General features: G+C 37.3%; 1 protein-coding gene across 2 annotated transcripts in view; it reads left to right on the top strand.

Moving 5' to 3' along the window:
* The window catches only part of LOC144970468 (glycine receptor subunit alpha-2-like), a 256,826-nt gene that overhangs the window by 237,674 nt on the left and 2,277 nt on the right, over positions 1 to 16,875 (top strand). The window contains exons 9-12 of one of the 2 annotated variants that reach the window (XR_013644965.1): positions 132 to 346; positions 5,359 to 5,517; positions 11,744 to 13,468; positions 15,988 to 16,875. The exon at positions 15,988 to 16,875 is cut by the window's right edge and continues 1,390 nt beyond it. Coding sequence is in view for 1 of the 2 variants with exons in the window: in XM_078910149.1 (XP_078766275.1) it covers positions 132 to 346; positions 5,359 to 5,517; positions 11,744 to 11,908 (539 nt within the window). In the remaining variant the exon portion in view is untranslated. Of the gene's footprint in view, positions 1 to 131; positions 347 to 5,358; positions 5,518 to 11,743; positions 14,149 to 15,987 lie in introns of those variants that run through there. The other variant, XM_078910149.1, reaches the window with a different exon arrangement.

Below are 16,875 nucleotides of genomic sequence, written 5' to 3' on the forward strand. Positions count from 1 at the left end.
CAAGGACTCAACTATGCGCCGAGCGCGAGGCTCGAACCCGGGACCTTCCGATCCGAAAGCGATTGTCATACCACTAGACCACATAGCCGCACATTTCTTATAATTTACCCTTTTTTAAATTGTTTTAACAGCGTTGTTCAGTTGCCTGGCTGTGGACTTTATGCTCCATCGCAGTGTTGGATTTTACACCATCCAAATCTACATACCGAGCGTGTTGATTGTGGTTCTCTCTTGGGTGTCCTTCGTCCTAGACGTGGCTGCAGTACCAGCTCGAATCTCCCTTGGAATCTTGACCGTCCTCACGATGACCAACATGAAGTCAATCGCCGTGTCTTCCCTGCCCAAGGTAATGAGTGGTCAGTTTCTCCTTGCTTCGGGGGTTTCATAGATAAATTATTGTGACCCACAGCCTGGAAATAGTATTATGCCAGGTCTAGCGTCATTATCTTAAGCTTTTTTTTTTTTGGTGTTGTTGTTGAGCTTTTATAGTATAGGGTAATATCTACTAACCGTGCTTAAAGTGCTTTACAAGGATTCCCTGGCCAACAGCGACAATTAAAATGTAAGACGTGACATGACACCTGTTAACGGCCAGGTACTCATTTTAGACATGGGTACAGTGAGAGAATGTGAGTAAAGAGCCTTTCCAAGGACTCATCTATTCGACGAGCGAGGCTAGAACCCAAGACATTCCTATCTTAATGTAAAAATCATACCATAAGATCACATATTGACATGTATATTGAAATGTATATATTGACTATGAAGACAAACGCAGAAAATGATAAACCTGTAATTTAGCTAATAAATAAATGTTATTGGTCAGGTAGTCATTGAATGTCTTGTCAAAAAGAAAAAATAGAAAACGAAAAAGAAAGAAAATATATTACATATTCAATTTGATATTTTTAAAAGTAAACAACAAATAGAATGACGACACATTTTAGATGTCTCTCAATCCTGGGGTTAACAAAAGATATTTGTATGTGGCCACTATATAGATAGTATAATTGAATAAATGCTCTTGAGTTTGTTTATATAGTGCAATGTCGACTAAACATGCTCAAAGCGCTTTACAAAGGGTCCCTGACCAGCAACACAATTTAGGCAATGTTACAATTTTTTTCCGACAGAAACAACGTAAGGTACTCATTTTACACTTGAGTACGGTGAGAAAATGTGAGTAAAGAGGTTTTTCCAAGGACTCAACAATGCGCCGAGCGATGCTCGAAGCCAAGATCTTCCGATCCGAAAGCGAGTGTCATACCACAAGGCCACATAGCCGCTCTCTCTAACATATAAAACTTTGGTTATGTTTTCAAATGTTTGATTGAGGGCATTGAGTGTTGTATATTTTTATTCCATAAGGGGCAAATCTAACATATGATATATGTCTAATTATGACAACTATAAACCCACTTTTTGACAGTTGGCCATTCCGAAACAATACAAGGGTAAGGCCATGTGTCATCTATTGGCTCAATACTCAGTATTATGTCAGACTGATTCATCCACTGAAAATTGAACAAAGAATTACCCGAGCTTCAATGAAAGTAACCCAATCAAACTTCTAAATAGAAAAGACCGGGTCACAATTTTTATACTACGATCAGAGCACATTCTCCTGTAACGCCACATGCACACTATTTCCAAAATAAAGGAAACAGACGAGTGATCACTGTGAAGGAGAGGAAGACATCCACCATACATTCTAGACATGCCCAAAGCATGCAACAGCAAGAGAGATTTTTTGCCCTGGAATCACACCGTTGGAGACTAAGCTAAATTAAATGGGCCTCTGACAGAGCTGAGGAAGACAACTGTATCCCCCCAATAAGACTGAGACATCCAAAGATGAAGACAATATGGAGGCGAACAAAGAAGAAGAAGAAGAAGAAGAAGAAGAAGAAGGAGGAGGAGGAGGAGGAGGAGGAGGAGGAGGAGGAGGAGGAGGAGGAGGAGGAGAAGGAGGAGGAGAATGCATTTTCAAAAATATGAGACCTGAGTCACGTTTTATAACGTAGAAAAAATATTAATTTTTGACAAAAGAACGAAAACTTCAAATTTCAGGCCATATCAGCTTTAAAATCATTGCAAATATCTTCTGTACACTGACATGACATAATATATCTACGAATCGTCAATATAAACAGAACAACCAAATTACTTATAAGAATTACGCAATAATTTTTTGTTTACGAAGTATTTTGTTGTCTCCCTTCTGCCAAGTTCAGACACCATTTTGTCATATAATGATGGATGAATTATGTCTCTGGTTAAACGAAAAAACGAAGTCATCGCAATACATTCAATAACACTTTTCTTTATTCTGAACACAGTTTTTGTAATCCACCTAAAAGTTGCCATGCTTTGCAACCAAATAGATGAAAAAGAAGAAAAAATGAAAAAAGAAAGAGAAGTAAATAAACAAACAATGAAGTGGGGGAAAAAATCCCAATTATTTTCTGTTTTCATTGGAAAGAATAAATAGTGCAGTGGGATAGATCTAGAATATTCATCACTGTTGTCATGTTTACTCAGGCAGCCAATTCTGTGTTTACAAAACATTTTGTTACATCGAATTATGCAGTTAACGGCCATGTTCTATAAAAAAAACGTATCTAAAACTTGGGCAAAAAACATGTCCTTAAAAAAATCGATCGATTTAAAGGACTCTCATTTGACAACAAAAAAAGAAAAAGTAACTCTCAAACCTGGAACTTCGCCAAGTCTTCAATATAGGCACGGGTTTAAGAGTGTTTACCGAGATGAAAAGCTTTTAAATATATCTATATTTGAAGGACGAGTTTTCTGGCCAAACTTTTAAATACGTGTTTTTCCAAAGTTTGGCAGTTAGCTGGTTAGGAGGAGCGAGGAAATCAAAGCAGCCAATTGCCATGAGGTAGACAGAATAAAACTGTGGAAAATAAACAACCCCAGAATCCCATCCCGGCCACCCAATAATAGCATGCGTTTTTGTTTGTTTTGTTTTGTTTTGTTTTTTGTTTTTTTTGTTTTTTTTTTGTTTTTGTTTTTTTTTTTTTGGGGGGGGGGGGGGGGGGGCGACATGGCCTTACCATATCTCGTTCACAATTCGACTGCCGTACTCTGGGAAAACTCGTGTGAAAAAAATATGGCCACAAAACTCGTCCTTATTCAAATTAATATCAAATCGATTTAAATGACCCGCATCTTGGCAAATATAAAATAACTTTCAAACATGGGACTTCTTGAGTCTTCAATATAGATGCAGGCATAAGAGTTTGTTTTTTTGGCCAGGATAATAATAATAATGATAATAATAATAATAATAATAATAATGATAATAATAATAATAATAATAATAATAATAATAATAATAATAATAATAATAATAATAATAATAACAATAATAAAGATAATTCACACTTATATAGAGACAACATCTCATGCAATATGAGCTCTAGGCGCTTAAAAATTGAGCTCTTATATAGAGCAATATCCACTAAACCTGCTCAAAGCACTTTACAAGGGATTCCTGGCCAACAGGAACATTTAACAAAATTAAGACGGGACATGACGCCTGTTAGGCGATATTACAATTTTTTTTCGGACAGAGACAACGCTGTTATCGGCCAGGTATTCATTATACACATGAATGCGGTGAGAGAATGTGAGTAAAGAGCCTTCTCCAAGGACTCAACTATGCCCCAAGCGAGACACGAACCCTGTACCTTCCGATCCGAAAGCGAGTGTCATACCAGAAGACCACATAGCATAAGATAAAGGTCAATTAAATCGAAAGATATTTGAAGGACGATTTTCCTGTCCAAAATTTTTAATACGTGTTTTTCCCGAGTACGGCAGTTAGCTGGTTAGCTCTCAGATTATCAGCCATTTTCAGAATGTTTACCGAATGTTCACACCCTCCCAACACAAACAGGTTTTTTCTTATTCAAACAAAAGAGCAGAGAGTATTCGACATTCTGTGCATAGTATTGTTCATCGAAAAGAGCTAAAATAACACACAATGTCAAGAATCAGATTTATTTTGTACATCACAAAATTGTCTAGATATGAAAAATCTTCGTTTTATAAAGTTTGTTAAGCTACACAAAAATGTGCATATCTAGTATGTACTTATATTAAATCTCATGGGTTGAGTGTAAAAATTCAAGTTCTCTGGTGGGTAGGTATAACATTTATGAAAAAGTCATGACAATGGTCGGTACGGAGATAGTTGAAGTTGAAGCTATAACATAAAAAAAAAAGTTCTTTAAATGTTTTCAAGTACAAAACGACGTATATTTAATTTCAGGTCTGATAACCCAAGTTCTTATGGTCTCATTGTTGTAATGAAAATTATACTCTCAACAAGACAACGCAAATCAGTGTCCTCAACAACAATTTCAAAACAAGCCCACGATTGCCTTCGAATATTAGATCTGCAAAAATGTACACTTTGGTACGAAAGAAAACCAGCTTGATATAATTGTTGGTTGCATATGCGGCTATGTTGTCATGTGGTATGACACTCGCTTTCGGATCTGAAGGTCCTGGGTTCGAGGATCGCTCAGCGCATAGTTGAGTCCTTTGAAAAGGCTCTTTAATCACCTTCTCTTACCGTACTCAGGTGTAGGATAAGTACATGGTCGTTAACAGCGTTGTCTTTGTCGAAAAAAATCTAATATCGCCTATCGTTCTCCATGTTACGTGTTCCTGGTGATCAGGGACACTTTGTAAAGCGCTCTGAGCACGTTTAGTGGATATTGCGCGATATAAAAGCTCAAATTTTTGTGCTGTTTTTTTTTCTTTGTTTTTTTGTTTATGTTTTTAGTGTTGTTGTTTTTTTACATATCTAAGTCGGGGTGATTTAGGTGCACGCATGACATTGAGTTAACAGTTAAGCTTTTAACACTTTAACTAAAATTCTATGTGTTTAGTTAAGGAGAGAGGCGTTGAGAGGAAATTCCTTGTTTGCGTAAAACCAACATTTAATCACGTCTAATTTAATCTTATTAGGCTTTTTGTTCATTCATTTCTATAAACATAGTTTCTTTTTACCTTTGTTTATTTTCAGTTTTTCTTCTTCTTCTTCTTCTTCTTCTTCTTCTTCTTCTTCTTCTTCTTCTTCTTCTTCTTCTTCTTCTTCTTTTCTTCTTTTCTTCTTTCTTCTTCTTGTTCTTCTTCTTCTTCTTCTTCTTCTTCTTCTTCTTCTTCTTCTTCTTCTTCTTCTTCTTCTTCTTCTTCTTCTTCTTCTTCACCATCATCATCATCATCATCATCATCACCATCATCAACATCATCATCATCACCACCACCACCACTACCACCACCACCAATCCACAACTACTATCATCACATCTCTCATCCCTACAGGTGTCTTACATCAAAGCCATCGACGTATGGATGGCAGCCTGTCTCACTTTTGTCTTCGCCTCCCTGTTGGAGTTCGCCATTGTCAATGCTTTCTCCAGGAGGGACAAAGAACCAGAAGCACCCACCAATGGCTTCCAACCTGAATCGGTTCCCTTGACGGTTTGTAGTTTTATGTATATATCCTAGCAGTAGTCCATCAGAGTCATTAGGCCCATGGAGCCGGAATTTATCCCGGTTTCTATAGCGTGAAAAGGACAATAGCAATTGCTTGCTATCCTTTGGATAGGACACTAGTCTATCAAAAATTACTTTCCGCCAAATCTAACAGACTCAGATACCCATTCACTGCTGAGTGGACAGGGAGGGGGGGGGGTCAGAAAAAAATCTTGACTGCACCCGTAATCGATCTTGGTCCCTTTGCGTGTGAAGCGAGGGCTCTACAACTAAGCTATCCGGACCCCCATTTTTATGTATATATTTTCCTAATTTCCTTAAAACAACAAGAAACAAAATTATCAGATATGTGCTAGAAGGCAATGGAGAATAACCAAAAAAAAAATTAATAAACTTTGGCTTTTATGTAGCGCAATATTCACCGTTACTTTGTTCTGCATGTCCTGTAGGCGTTGTGAGAGGAGGGTTAGGTCATCTACAAATTCAAGGTCTTCAAGTCTTTTTGAAAATGTTCCTTTGTTAAGTTTGACATAATTTAGGATGACACAGGATATTTTTGTAACTATGGTTTTTATTCAAACCCAAAGAACAACATATTAATGTGGAGACATCATGAGTGAATTTCAGTAGGAAGGAATCAACAGTAAAAGTGAAATGTGAACACCTCGTTATTTATCAAAAGAGTGAATGCCCTTGGTTCAAGGGAAATAACCAACAAAGTATTGAAGAGAGACATTATTACACAGTTGTTTCACTTAGACCATTAGAAATCATAAGATCATGTATTAATAGTAATAATACATAGAAATAATTCAACACCCCCACTTGATCTGATGATTCTAATTGAAACTTAAAACTTTTAACGTACATTAATCCATTATGATATATAAATGTTGGTTTATCCATTGAGTAAATAAAACAAGTTACTTACTGAAGAAATTCTAATTGAGATTCTCACAAATTCTCAAATTCTTATACATGTAGTTATAATGTTACAAGTCAAGTCCATATTAATTTTCAAAAGGAAATTAAAAGTGCAAAACATTCCCTAATAATTTTGTATGTCAGATAGAAACAAAATCAAAAGACTCATATTCATGTAACATTATCAAGTTGTTTGATAAACAATAAAAGTAAAACAAGAATCATAATACATGTATGTGTGTCTCATCAACAGAAGTATTCACATTATTATGTGTCAAAATAATACATCCAAAACAATTTTCAAGGCTATCACCATATTTTAGCCAAAAATCAAGGATTTGAATTTCTGCAATTGAAATTTAGTTGAAGGCTTTGTCATAATATCTGCCAACATGTCTGCAGTAGGGCAGTACTTTAAAGTAAACTTTCCATTCCTTAGTTCTGTGCGAATAAAATGGAATTTTATGTCTATGTGTTTAGATCTTTGTCTGATCACTGGATTGCTCGCTAAAGCGATTGTTCCCTGATTGTCTTCAAAAATCAAAACATTGCCTGATTGATATTCTCTGTCAATGTCTTTCAACAACTGGTCTAAGTAAAGGCTTTCTTGTACTGCAAGTGCAAGAGCCATGTACTGTGCCTCACATGAGGACAAAGCAACACTGGGTTGTCTCCTAGATTTCCAAGAAACTAAAGCTCCATTAGATGTCAGACCAAAACAATAACCTGAAGTGCTTCGCCTATCATCAGGCCTTGAAGCCCAATCGGCATCACTATACCCTATCAAAGAAAGGTTGTCAATACTTCTTCTGTAAGTTAATTCATAGTTAATGGTTCCCTTCAAATACCTAAATACATGGTTGACTGTCACCCAATGGCATGCCAATGGTCTGGACACATGTTGAGAAAGTTTTGTAACTATCCAGCAGATGTCAGGCCTAGTGCATATCATAAGATAAATCAAGCTACCAACAGCCTCCCTGTATTTTCTTTCATCTATTGGATCACTATCATTTGACCACTCAAATTTTTGTTCAGAGGGATTTGCTCTTGGTTTGCAATTAGTCATATCTAACCTTTCCAGAATTTTCTGAGTGTATCTTTTCTGGTTCATTTTCACATATCCTTTCCCTTGATTAAATTGTATACCCAGGAAATAGGATATATTCCCCAAATCTTTCATCTTAAATCTGTCTTTAAGAACTTTCTTAGTATCAGACATGACATTTACATTATTTGCAGCAATAACAAGGTCATCAACCCATGCTATAATAATGACAGTTTCATTTTCAGTTAACTTGGTGTACACACAGTGATCAGACTGGCTCTGCACAAACTTATTTTAAGTAGATGAGTATGCAGCAGGTTGTTCCAATTTCTCCCTGACTGCTTGAGTCCATACAAAGACTTTTGCAATTTATAAACTAGTTTGTTGTCTTTTGAATCTTTGATTTCAAAGCCTTCTGGTTGCTCCATGTATATTTCTGCATCAATTGGGGCATTCAGATATGCGGATTTTACATCCATTTGGTTTAAAATCAAGCCGTTGCATCAATATTCGAATTGATGTAATGTTTGCAGTTGGTGCAAAAGTTTCAGTGTAATCAATACCCTTAATCTGGCTATAACCTTTAGCTACATATCTAGCTTTGTATGACTTTGAGCCTTTTGAGTCTTCTTTCATTGTGTATACCCAACGTCCCCCACTGCATTTCTGCCTTCTGGAAGCTCTGTTAAAGGAATGTTTCATGTTCTTTCAAGGCATTAATTTCTTCTGCCATAGCTTCCTTCCAGAAGTCAGAAGCTGGGGATTCAATTGCTTCTTTGTAATTTTTGGGAATACAGTACAACATTTTGTAACAATAATCAACATTTGCATTATCATTATCAACATCATCATCATAATCAACATTTGTTCTATAACAAGTTTCATAATCATCTAAGTACTTTGGTGGTTTAGTTTCCCACCTAGGATAATGTGAATTTCCCTTTCTTTTGTCAACAACTACAATTTGGGTGCTTTTTTCATCTAGTTCTATTTCTTCATTTTCTTGTCTAGGTCTAAGTTCTAGTTCATCATCATTTTCATCATTTGGAAAGTGAGTGAAAGATTTCTCTCTTTCATGATCGCTGTTTTTGGTGGACAGAAATTTCACAATCCTGTGTCTATGCACCTTTCCAGTGTTTGGGAAATAAACTAAATAAGCAGGACTATTCCTGTCGTAGCCCACAAATATTCCCCTTGTGCCTCTGGCATCAAGTTTCTGCTTGTTTTGTACATATGTACAACACTCACTACCAAATGGTCTCATATTTGACAAGTTTGGTCTTCTACCAGTAAATGTATGGTAAGGAGTATCCCCAAGACGATTATTGTAACATCTGTTACGGGTGTATGTAGTTGTGTGGATAGCATATGGCCACATTTCTTTACCTAGTTTAGCCTCTAACAAAAGGTTCTCCAATTCCGTTCAGCGACACCGTTCTGGTGTGGAGAATAAGGAGCAGAGGTTTCATGCCTTATTTTATTCTCTTGCATCAACAACTGAAATTCACCCGACGTGAATTCTGTCCCATTATCTGACCTCAGATATTTCACTATCCCATAAGGGCTCGAATCCGCCAAAAATCTCATAGTTGCTGAGACTGTGTCACTTTTTTGTTTAAGAAAAAAAATCATCGGTAAATGCCAAAGCATATTTGAAACCTTCTCTAGAGGTTGGAGTAATTGGACGAGCCAAATCAGTATGGATCAACTGTAGTGGGACTTCTGAGCGAATGCGTGGAGTTGTATTTTTAACGTTAGTCATTTTCCCCTCAAGACAAATCTCACATTCAGCTTTCTCATTCTCACCATTTGTTTTATTTACATTCATACCATCAACCACTTGTTCAAGTTTCTTAACATCTTCAAAGTTACAGTGGCCAAGAATTTTATGCCAGTCTTGAAAATCTAAAGTGTAATTCACATCATGCACAGTTTGTTTAACATTAACATCAGTTTGTGTATCACTTTCTGAAACTACTATATTGTTACAAATGTAGAGATAATACAATCTGCCATGCCTATGAATGTCAAATTTTCTGCCACTTTTATCCATTAATTCTGCAGAATTTTGTCTGAAATCCACACTTGCTCCATTATCAGCAGCTGCTTGAACTGAAAAAATGTTCTGAGGGAATGTAGTAACATAAAGAACGTTGCGGAGTTGTCCACTACACTTGTTGCCTTCGTCGTCAACCATTGTTACTTCAACCTGTCCTCTTTTAAGAGCTAGGTTATTTGCTCGGTCTCCATTTGCGAGCTCGATAAAATGTTCACTCGAGTTGAAGTTTTGTTCAAATTCGGTGAACTTTGTTAAGTCGTTGAAAATATGTGACGTTGCACCACAATCCACAAGAAGATTCTCTTTCTTATTCACATTTAATGCATCGAAATGTTCATTCACCTTAAATGCAAAATTATGTTCATTTCCATCTGGTTGGAAGGCTGCATGTGCCTGCGTGTTATTGGTCGTTGAGGTTTTCTTTCGCGATCGACACGTTTTGTCAGTGTGGTTATCTTTGCGACAAAAACTGCACCACAGTCTATTTGCTTTAGTTTTATTGACTTGACAGTCTCTTTTAAAATGTCCATGCTGACCACAGTTGAAACAAAGTATTTCTTTCGAAGGATTTTGTTGTTTCATTTTAGACGCATGGTTGGGCCTAGCCGTCGCCTTGTACTTTAAAACTGAATCTTCTGAAGTTGTAGAGATTCCTCTTGATTTTTCTGTTTCCTCAAAGCTTCCAAAAAGATCTCAAATGAATCACTCTATAAGATCACAAAAGAAAGACCAATCTCCTTTGACATTTTACAACAACGATGGCAACTTTTCGGTCACATACTACGCAGGGACAAAAACATACCAGCAAACCAAGCCATGTCGGGATACTTCCAAAAACACGGGAACCTTTTCAGAGGAAGACCGATCACAACACTCCCTGTGATCCTAAACAAAAACCTCACAACACTTGGACAAAGCATTAGTCTCATAACGGCAGGGGACCTTGAAAATCTGAGAACCCTAGCAGAGGACCGGCAATATTGGAGACACCTCACACAGGAAATACTGGAAACAGCCAAGGCGACCCGATCTTTCGGTCGAGACGCGAAAGGCATCTAAGTCAAGTAAGTCAAGTCAAAGCTTCGCAGAGCTACTTTGAAATCACTGAACGTCGGTTTCTTCTCTGATTGGGTGACAACAGCTACAAAAGCTTGGTGTGAGTTAGGTAGCCCTTTCAATACCATTGCGACTAGTAAACTATCAGAAACCTGTTCATCTGCATTTCGTAAAGCTGATGCTGCTGTCTCTGCCCTGATTAAGTACTCTGTTACACTTTCAGTAGGACTCTTGGCTAATGATGTCAATTCAGTGTACAAAGAAATCACTCTTAGAGTGCTTGAGCTGGCATAGTACCCCCGCAAAATCCTGAGGGCTTTTCGGCCGTCATCAGCTGCATCTCTCATGACTAAAGACAAGCTTTTGTCGTCCAGGAATTGAATCAACTCAGCATAAGCATCTGCATTCTTTTCAAAGTCTACATCTTCCCCTTCACCCGCAAGGATCACATCTTTCAGTTTCTGTAGCCTGAGGTAGCTCAGAAACTTCATCTCCCATTGTTCATACTTCTGCTCATCCCCATCGAAAACTAATCTTGCATACCTGCTGTTGTTGGCACTAGGCCCATAACCTGTTGAGTTTGACATAATTTAGGATGACACAGGATATTTTTGTAACTATGGTTTTTATTCAAACCCAAAGAACAACATATTAATGTGGAGACATCATGAGTGAATTTCAGTAGGAAGGAATCAACAGTAAAAATGAAATGTGAACACCTCGTTATTTATCAAAAGAGCGAATGCCCTTGGTTCAAGGGAAATAACCAACAAAGTATTGAAGAGAGACATTATTACACAGTTGTTTCACTTAGACCATTAGAAATCATAAGATCATATACTAATAGTAATAATACATAGAAATAATTCAACAATACCATTGTTGGAGTTGCATTTGCTGTCTTTGTCACCCAGTCCAATACTACAAGAAATAGAAGTGGGGACAGCAAGCAGCCTTGTCTAACTCCTTGTCAAAATCTGAGTAAGACCCATTTTCAAGGACTCAACTATGCGCCGAGCGAGGCTCAAACTCAGGACCCTCCGATCCGAAAGCAAGTGTCATACCACAAGACCTCAAATCCGCACAATAAATGATCAAATTATTATAACTCCTTGATTCCCCAGAACAAAGACAACAACATCGAAGGCCCAACGATTAATATCAACAACCCAAGTGGCAAGAAGGTCAAAACCAACTGGGCCGGCGACCTGGATAAACACTCCCTCAAGGCGTTCCCCTTGGCTTTCCTCATATTCACCTTCATTTACTTCCTCGCCTACTGCACCTAGGCGTTCATCCTGACAAAGTAGGGAGCAGGCACTGGTGTGAGATTAAGATCCCAAAATAAGTCTGTATCAACGTGCATACATTTGCAGGTCTCATTATAACCGAAAACAATAATAATGGGCTCGGTTTAGCATTATTTTGAATTGGTTTGAGAGTATATCCATTATAACAATGAGCCCATTACACATTTGGCTATCAGACCGAAAAATAAATGCACGTTGGTCTGTATGAAACAGTACCAGAAAAGCAGAAATATAACGCAAGAAAAAAAAAATATCCCTGATTATTTTGTTGAATGCTTTTTTTTTCTTGTATTTTACTTTCTATTTTGTCTGGAGCCGTTTCATAGAAACTTTTTTCAGATCATTTTCTTAACATTTTATCACCAACAGTATTGGTTGTGAAGTTTGGTTTGTTTCGTGTTTTAAGTTTTCTAACCTCTAATAGTAAGAAAGAGGCCATTTGCTGTCTTCTATTTCATATATTATCTGATTTGGCTTTCCATGTTAATCCCTGTCTTCTATCCCTACATTTGATTTGGCTTTCCATTTTACTCTCTGTCTTCGATTCTTTATATCTGATTTGGCTTTCCGTGATAATCCCTGTCTTTTATCCTTTATATCTGATTGGCTTTCCATGTTAATCTATGTCTTCTATCCCTATATCTGATTTGGCTTTCCGTTTTACTCTCTGTCTTCTAATCCCTATATCTGATTTGGCTTTCCATTTTACCCTCTATCTTCTATCCTTTATATTTGATTTGGCTTTCCGTTTTACTCTCTGTCTTCTATCCCTATATCTGAATTGGATTTTCATGTTACTCTCTGTCTTCTATCCTTTATATCTGATTTGGCTTTCCGTGTTAATCTCTCTCTGTCTTCTATTCCCTATATCTGATTTGGCTTTCCGTTTTAATCTCTCTCTCTCTCTCTCTCTCTCTCTCTCTCTCTCTCTCTCTCTCGCTCGCTCTCTCTCTCTCTCTCTCTCTGTCTTCTATTCCCTATATCTGATTTGGCTTTCCGTTTTAATCTCTATGTCTTCTATCCCCTATATCTGATTTGGCTTTCCATGCCTCTGTCTTTTGTCTGGATTGAGAATGATAAGATATTTTCCCCTTTTTCTTGCGGCGAATCTCAGCTGGGACGCCCTCCAGGCCTGCCTACTATTACGAAAAATTCGTGGTATTACGAAATTTGGGCTCTAATTTCAGAACACCGCGAGCTTCTCTAAGTCTTTAGAACTTAATGAAAATGAAATTACTGCCAAATTAGATAATTTTAGGAATTTGAAGTGTTATTTATCCTTGTTTGAGTAAGTTTTTAATTTTTAACTTTAACTACATGGACTGCAATTTTTATCTCCTAAGAATTACGAATCTTTGAATTTTCAAGTAGGCAGGTTTGGGAGAAAGGGTGGGGGGGGGGGACAGTATGTAAATTATCTCTCTATTATTATCAAACCGGCGACTGACAGACCACGTAAATGTAAATCGTCTCCATTGCTTTATGACCATGTCCCAGAATGAGACAAATTAGTTTTGCTTAACCCTCTCCTTACCAACTGTAGGAAAATCGTCACCTTCGTTACGATACAACCAACAGTTTTCTTATTCAAATTTCTTTTGTACATCATAAAATTTAAAGAAAATGAACAGTGTGTTGTAGAGCATGTTTTGCTAAAGAACTTATGTATCACAAGAAGTTACTGCTATTGTGTTTGAGTGAAAAAAATCTATTTTTGTTTTAGTTAGGTGTGACGTTTTGGGGAAAATGATGAAAATGGCTGATAAGGAGAGAGTTAATCCCTGGCTGGTGTTCTTTGGCTTGAGGGAGGCCGTCGAATTAAATAGTTGCTGTTTGTTTTGTGAGTGAGACGTTTTTGAAAAATGTAAATCCTCTTTATGGGCGAGTTTCTATAAGTAAGAGGCTGCAGCACTGCTTTACTTCGAAATATATAATAAGAATTTATAATTTTGATCAGAAAACTCGTCCTTCAAATATCGATCGCTTAAAATGACACTCACCTCGTCAAAAACCCGTTGTCATGGAACCGATATCGAGTCTTAGATTTGGGAGTTAGTACCAATTTTAAATCATGATTATTAATCAGAGACTTATGATTATTATCGTTGTTGCTTTCATGATTATTGTTGTCATTAATATTTCATTATACTATGAACTTTGTATATTTATGATTCATTTTACCATGAACAATTTTCAATAACTTCAGTATTCTATGACAGTAATTTTACGACTTTGCCGTATTGATAATTTTTTTTAACTGTCTCCATTTTGGTCACGGACCTAGGCCAGAGATTTTAGGCTGTCAAGATCTTGCTGTGACTTTAGGACTTAGGACTGAGGGCGCTGCAGTTTTTCTTAGTTCTTCGGGGATTAATTCGGCCTCATCTGAATCTAGAACAACGTGGGGCCCTTTTAATCGTTTGATATTTGAAAGATGAGATTTTCTTTTTTTTGGGGGGGGGGGCGGGGGGGCGGGGGGGGGAGATCATAATTGAAAATTCATGGGGTTTTTTTCAAGCGCACAGCAGATATTTTATGTAAAACCAAATTGTCCTTTCTCTGGAACGGGATTTTCCTTGAAGGGACAATCTAACTGTGAGGCTATGTTCTCTTGTGGTATGACACTCGGTTTAGTGATCGGAAGGTCCTGGGTTCGAGCCTCGCTCGGCGCATAGCTGGATCCTTGGAGAAAAAGTCTCTTCACTCACGTTCTCTCTCCGTACTTAGGTGTAAAATGAGTACCTGGCCTTTAACAGCGTTGTCGTTCTCCGAAAAATTGTAATATCGCCTAACAGGCGGCATTCCCCGTCCTACATGTGAAATGTTGCTGTTGACCAAAGACCCCTTGTAAAACGCTTTGAGCACATCTAGTGAATATTGCGCTATATAAAGCTCAATTTTTTAATTATTTTTTTTTTACATCGGAGCTTATAAGACAAAATAGTATGCAATATATGTGAGCGCCATCTCATTACATTATTATGCTGTAGTCCTTTAGAGCCACCAGGCCCGTGGAGCCGGGTTTCATCCCTGTTACTGTAGCGTGAAACAGACAATAAATAGTAAATGTTTGCTACCCTTTGGATAGGACGCTAGTCTATCGCAAAGTACTTTCCGCACAGATCTAACAGGCCCAGCTACACAATCACGGCCTGGTAGACAGGGGGGCGGGGGGGGGGGGGGTCAGAAAAAATAAATCTCGACTGCCCCCAGGATCGATCTTGGTCCATTTTGGTTGTGAAGCAACCGAGATTTCGGGACCCCCGTGAACAACACGCTATAGATAGTTCGAAGATGATGTCACCCTGGCCTTTGTTATTGTTTTTGCCATCCGCGTTTATGAGTAATGCTCAATAAACTGTATTAAACTGACTATAAACGTTCATGGATACACACAGTTTTGTGTGTTGGTCCGTTATACTTCCGGATGGCAATGTTATGAGCCTCTTAGCCAAGCGCATACTATCTATACAGTAATATTTTGGTCAAAATAACAACAACCAAAAAAAAAAAACAAAAAAAAAAAAACAGGCGATTTTCATATCTGTACTAATTTACTGGTTGTGATCATTATATCTCAAGTGGTGACAATACTCGAATATGGATGAAAAGGGAGGAACAAAAGGGTGATGTAAAAAAACAAAACTGGTTCCTATCTCATTGGAAGTGTAATATTTAACCAGTCCTTTTGAGGACTGAATACATACCTTGTGGAATTGATCTTCTGGTTTCGTTTCACGGTGAAACATCTTATTCTCTAGTCTAAATATTATCTATATGCTGGTCGTCAATAAATAAAGATCGCCCGCCCTTGTTCTTATACTTGTCCTGTAATCGAAATGATCTGGCTAAATTTACACCAGTGGCGTGGCATGCTTACAATATAAGGTGGCGCCAGAAGAAAATGACTTAACACATGCCATATTTGTAAATACAAAAGAAAGAAGAAAACAAATTAAAGAAAAGACTTACTCAAATAAGTAAGAGGCGGTATATACAAGTTCTCAGTATAATTTGTTTTTAAATGCTGTAATCCATTTTAACTCTCTCCTTACCAGCCATTTTCAGGATTTTCCCCAAAACTTCATACCCAACTGATGTTTCATCATTCAGATACAATAGCAGTAAATTTCTTGCGATACATAATTTGTTTAGCAAAACATACTCTACAACACACTGTTCATTTTCTTTAAATTTTATGATGTACAAAAGAAATTTGAATAAGAAAAATGTTGGTTGTATGGTAACGAATGTGACGATTTTCCTATAGTTGGTAAGGAGAGGGTTAAAAGATGCGCGGTGCCAGGCACCATATCAACCAATATAGCCACACTCCTGCAAAACATCAATCTACTAAATAAATAGTCCTGCCACCTCATCATGATTCAATATTATTAATTATAATATTAGATCCTATTCATTATTAGTCCTCCACCAGTCTGGTTACAATACACACTTCCAATGATTTTGGAACCGGAAGAGTAGAAGGAGTCTAGTGACGCCACGACTTTTCTACCCTATGCATTATCTACCGAATTCGGTTCCATGATTGGTAGACAAATATGACTGACCCCTCGTTTCAAAACGTTATTAAGTCAGGAATTGTTTTTCCTTATAAAGCATCTCTCTTTTGTATTGTTATTATCTTTTTTATTCTTAACATATGATTTGTAAACATTTTAGCGTATTCCTCTTAGTAGGATCTTGTGCTTGTATCTGGGTGAGACTTTTATGTGATCTCGAACTAAGTACATTAATAGAGTGCTCTTGGAATCTACATCTGTTCCGTATTTGAACTAATTCCCCTTTTCTAACTTATTCCTCGAAACCTTTGAATTGTACATCTAGAATGTTTTTACCATCTAAATATCTTCCTTTTTACTGGCGCTGATATGACCGAAATGTGTTGCAAGCGTCGTGAAACGCTTAAAAACAAACAACCAATG

Source organism: Berghia stephanieae, chromosome 4 (genome assembly GCF_034508935.2).
Source record: "Berghia stephanieae isolate SIO BIC M18660-M18661 chromosome 4, UCSD_Bste_1.3, whole genome shotgun sequence".
NCBI lineage: Eukaryota > Metazoa > Mollusca > Gastropoda > Nudibranchia > Aeolidiidae > Berghia > Berghia stephanieae.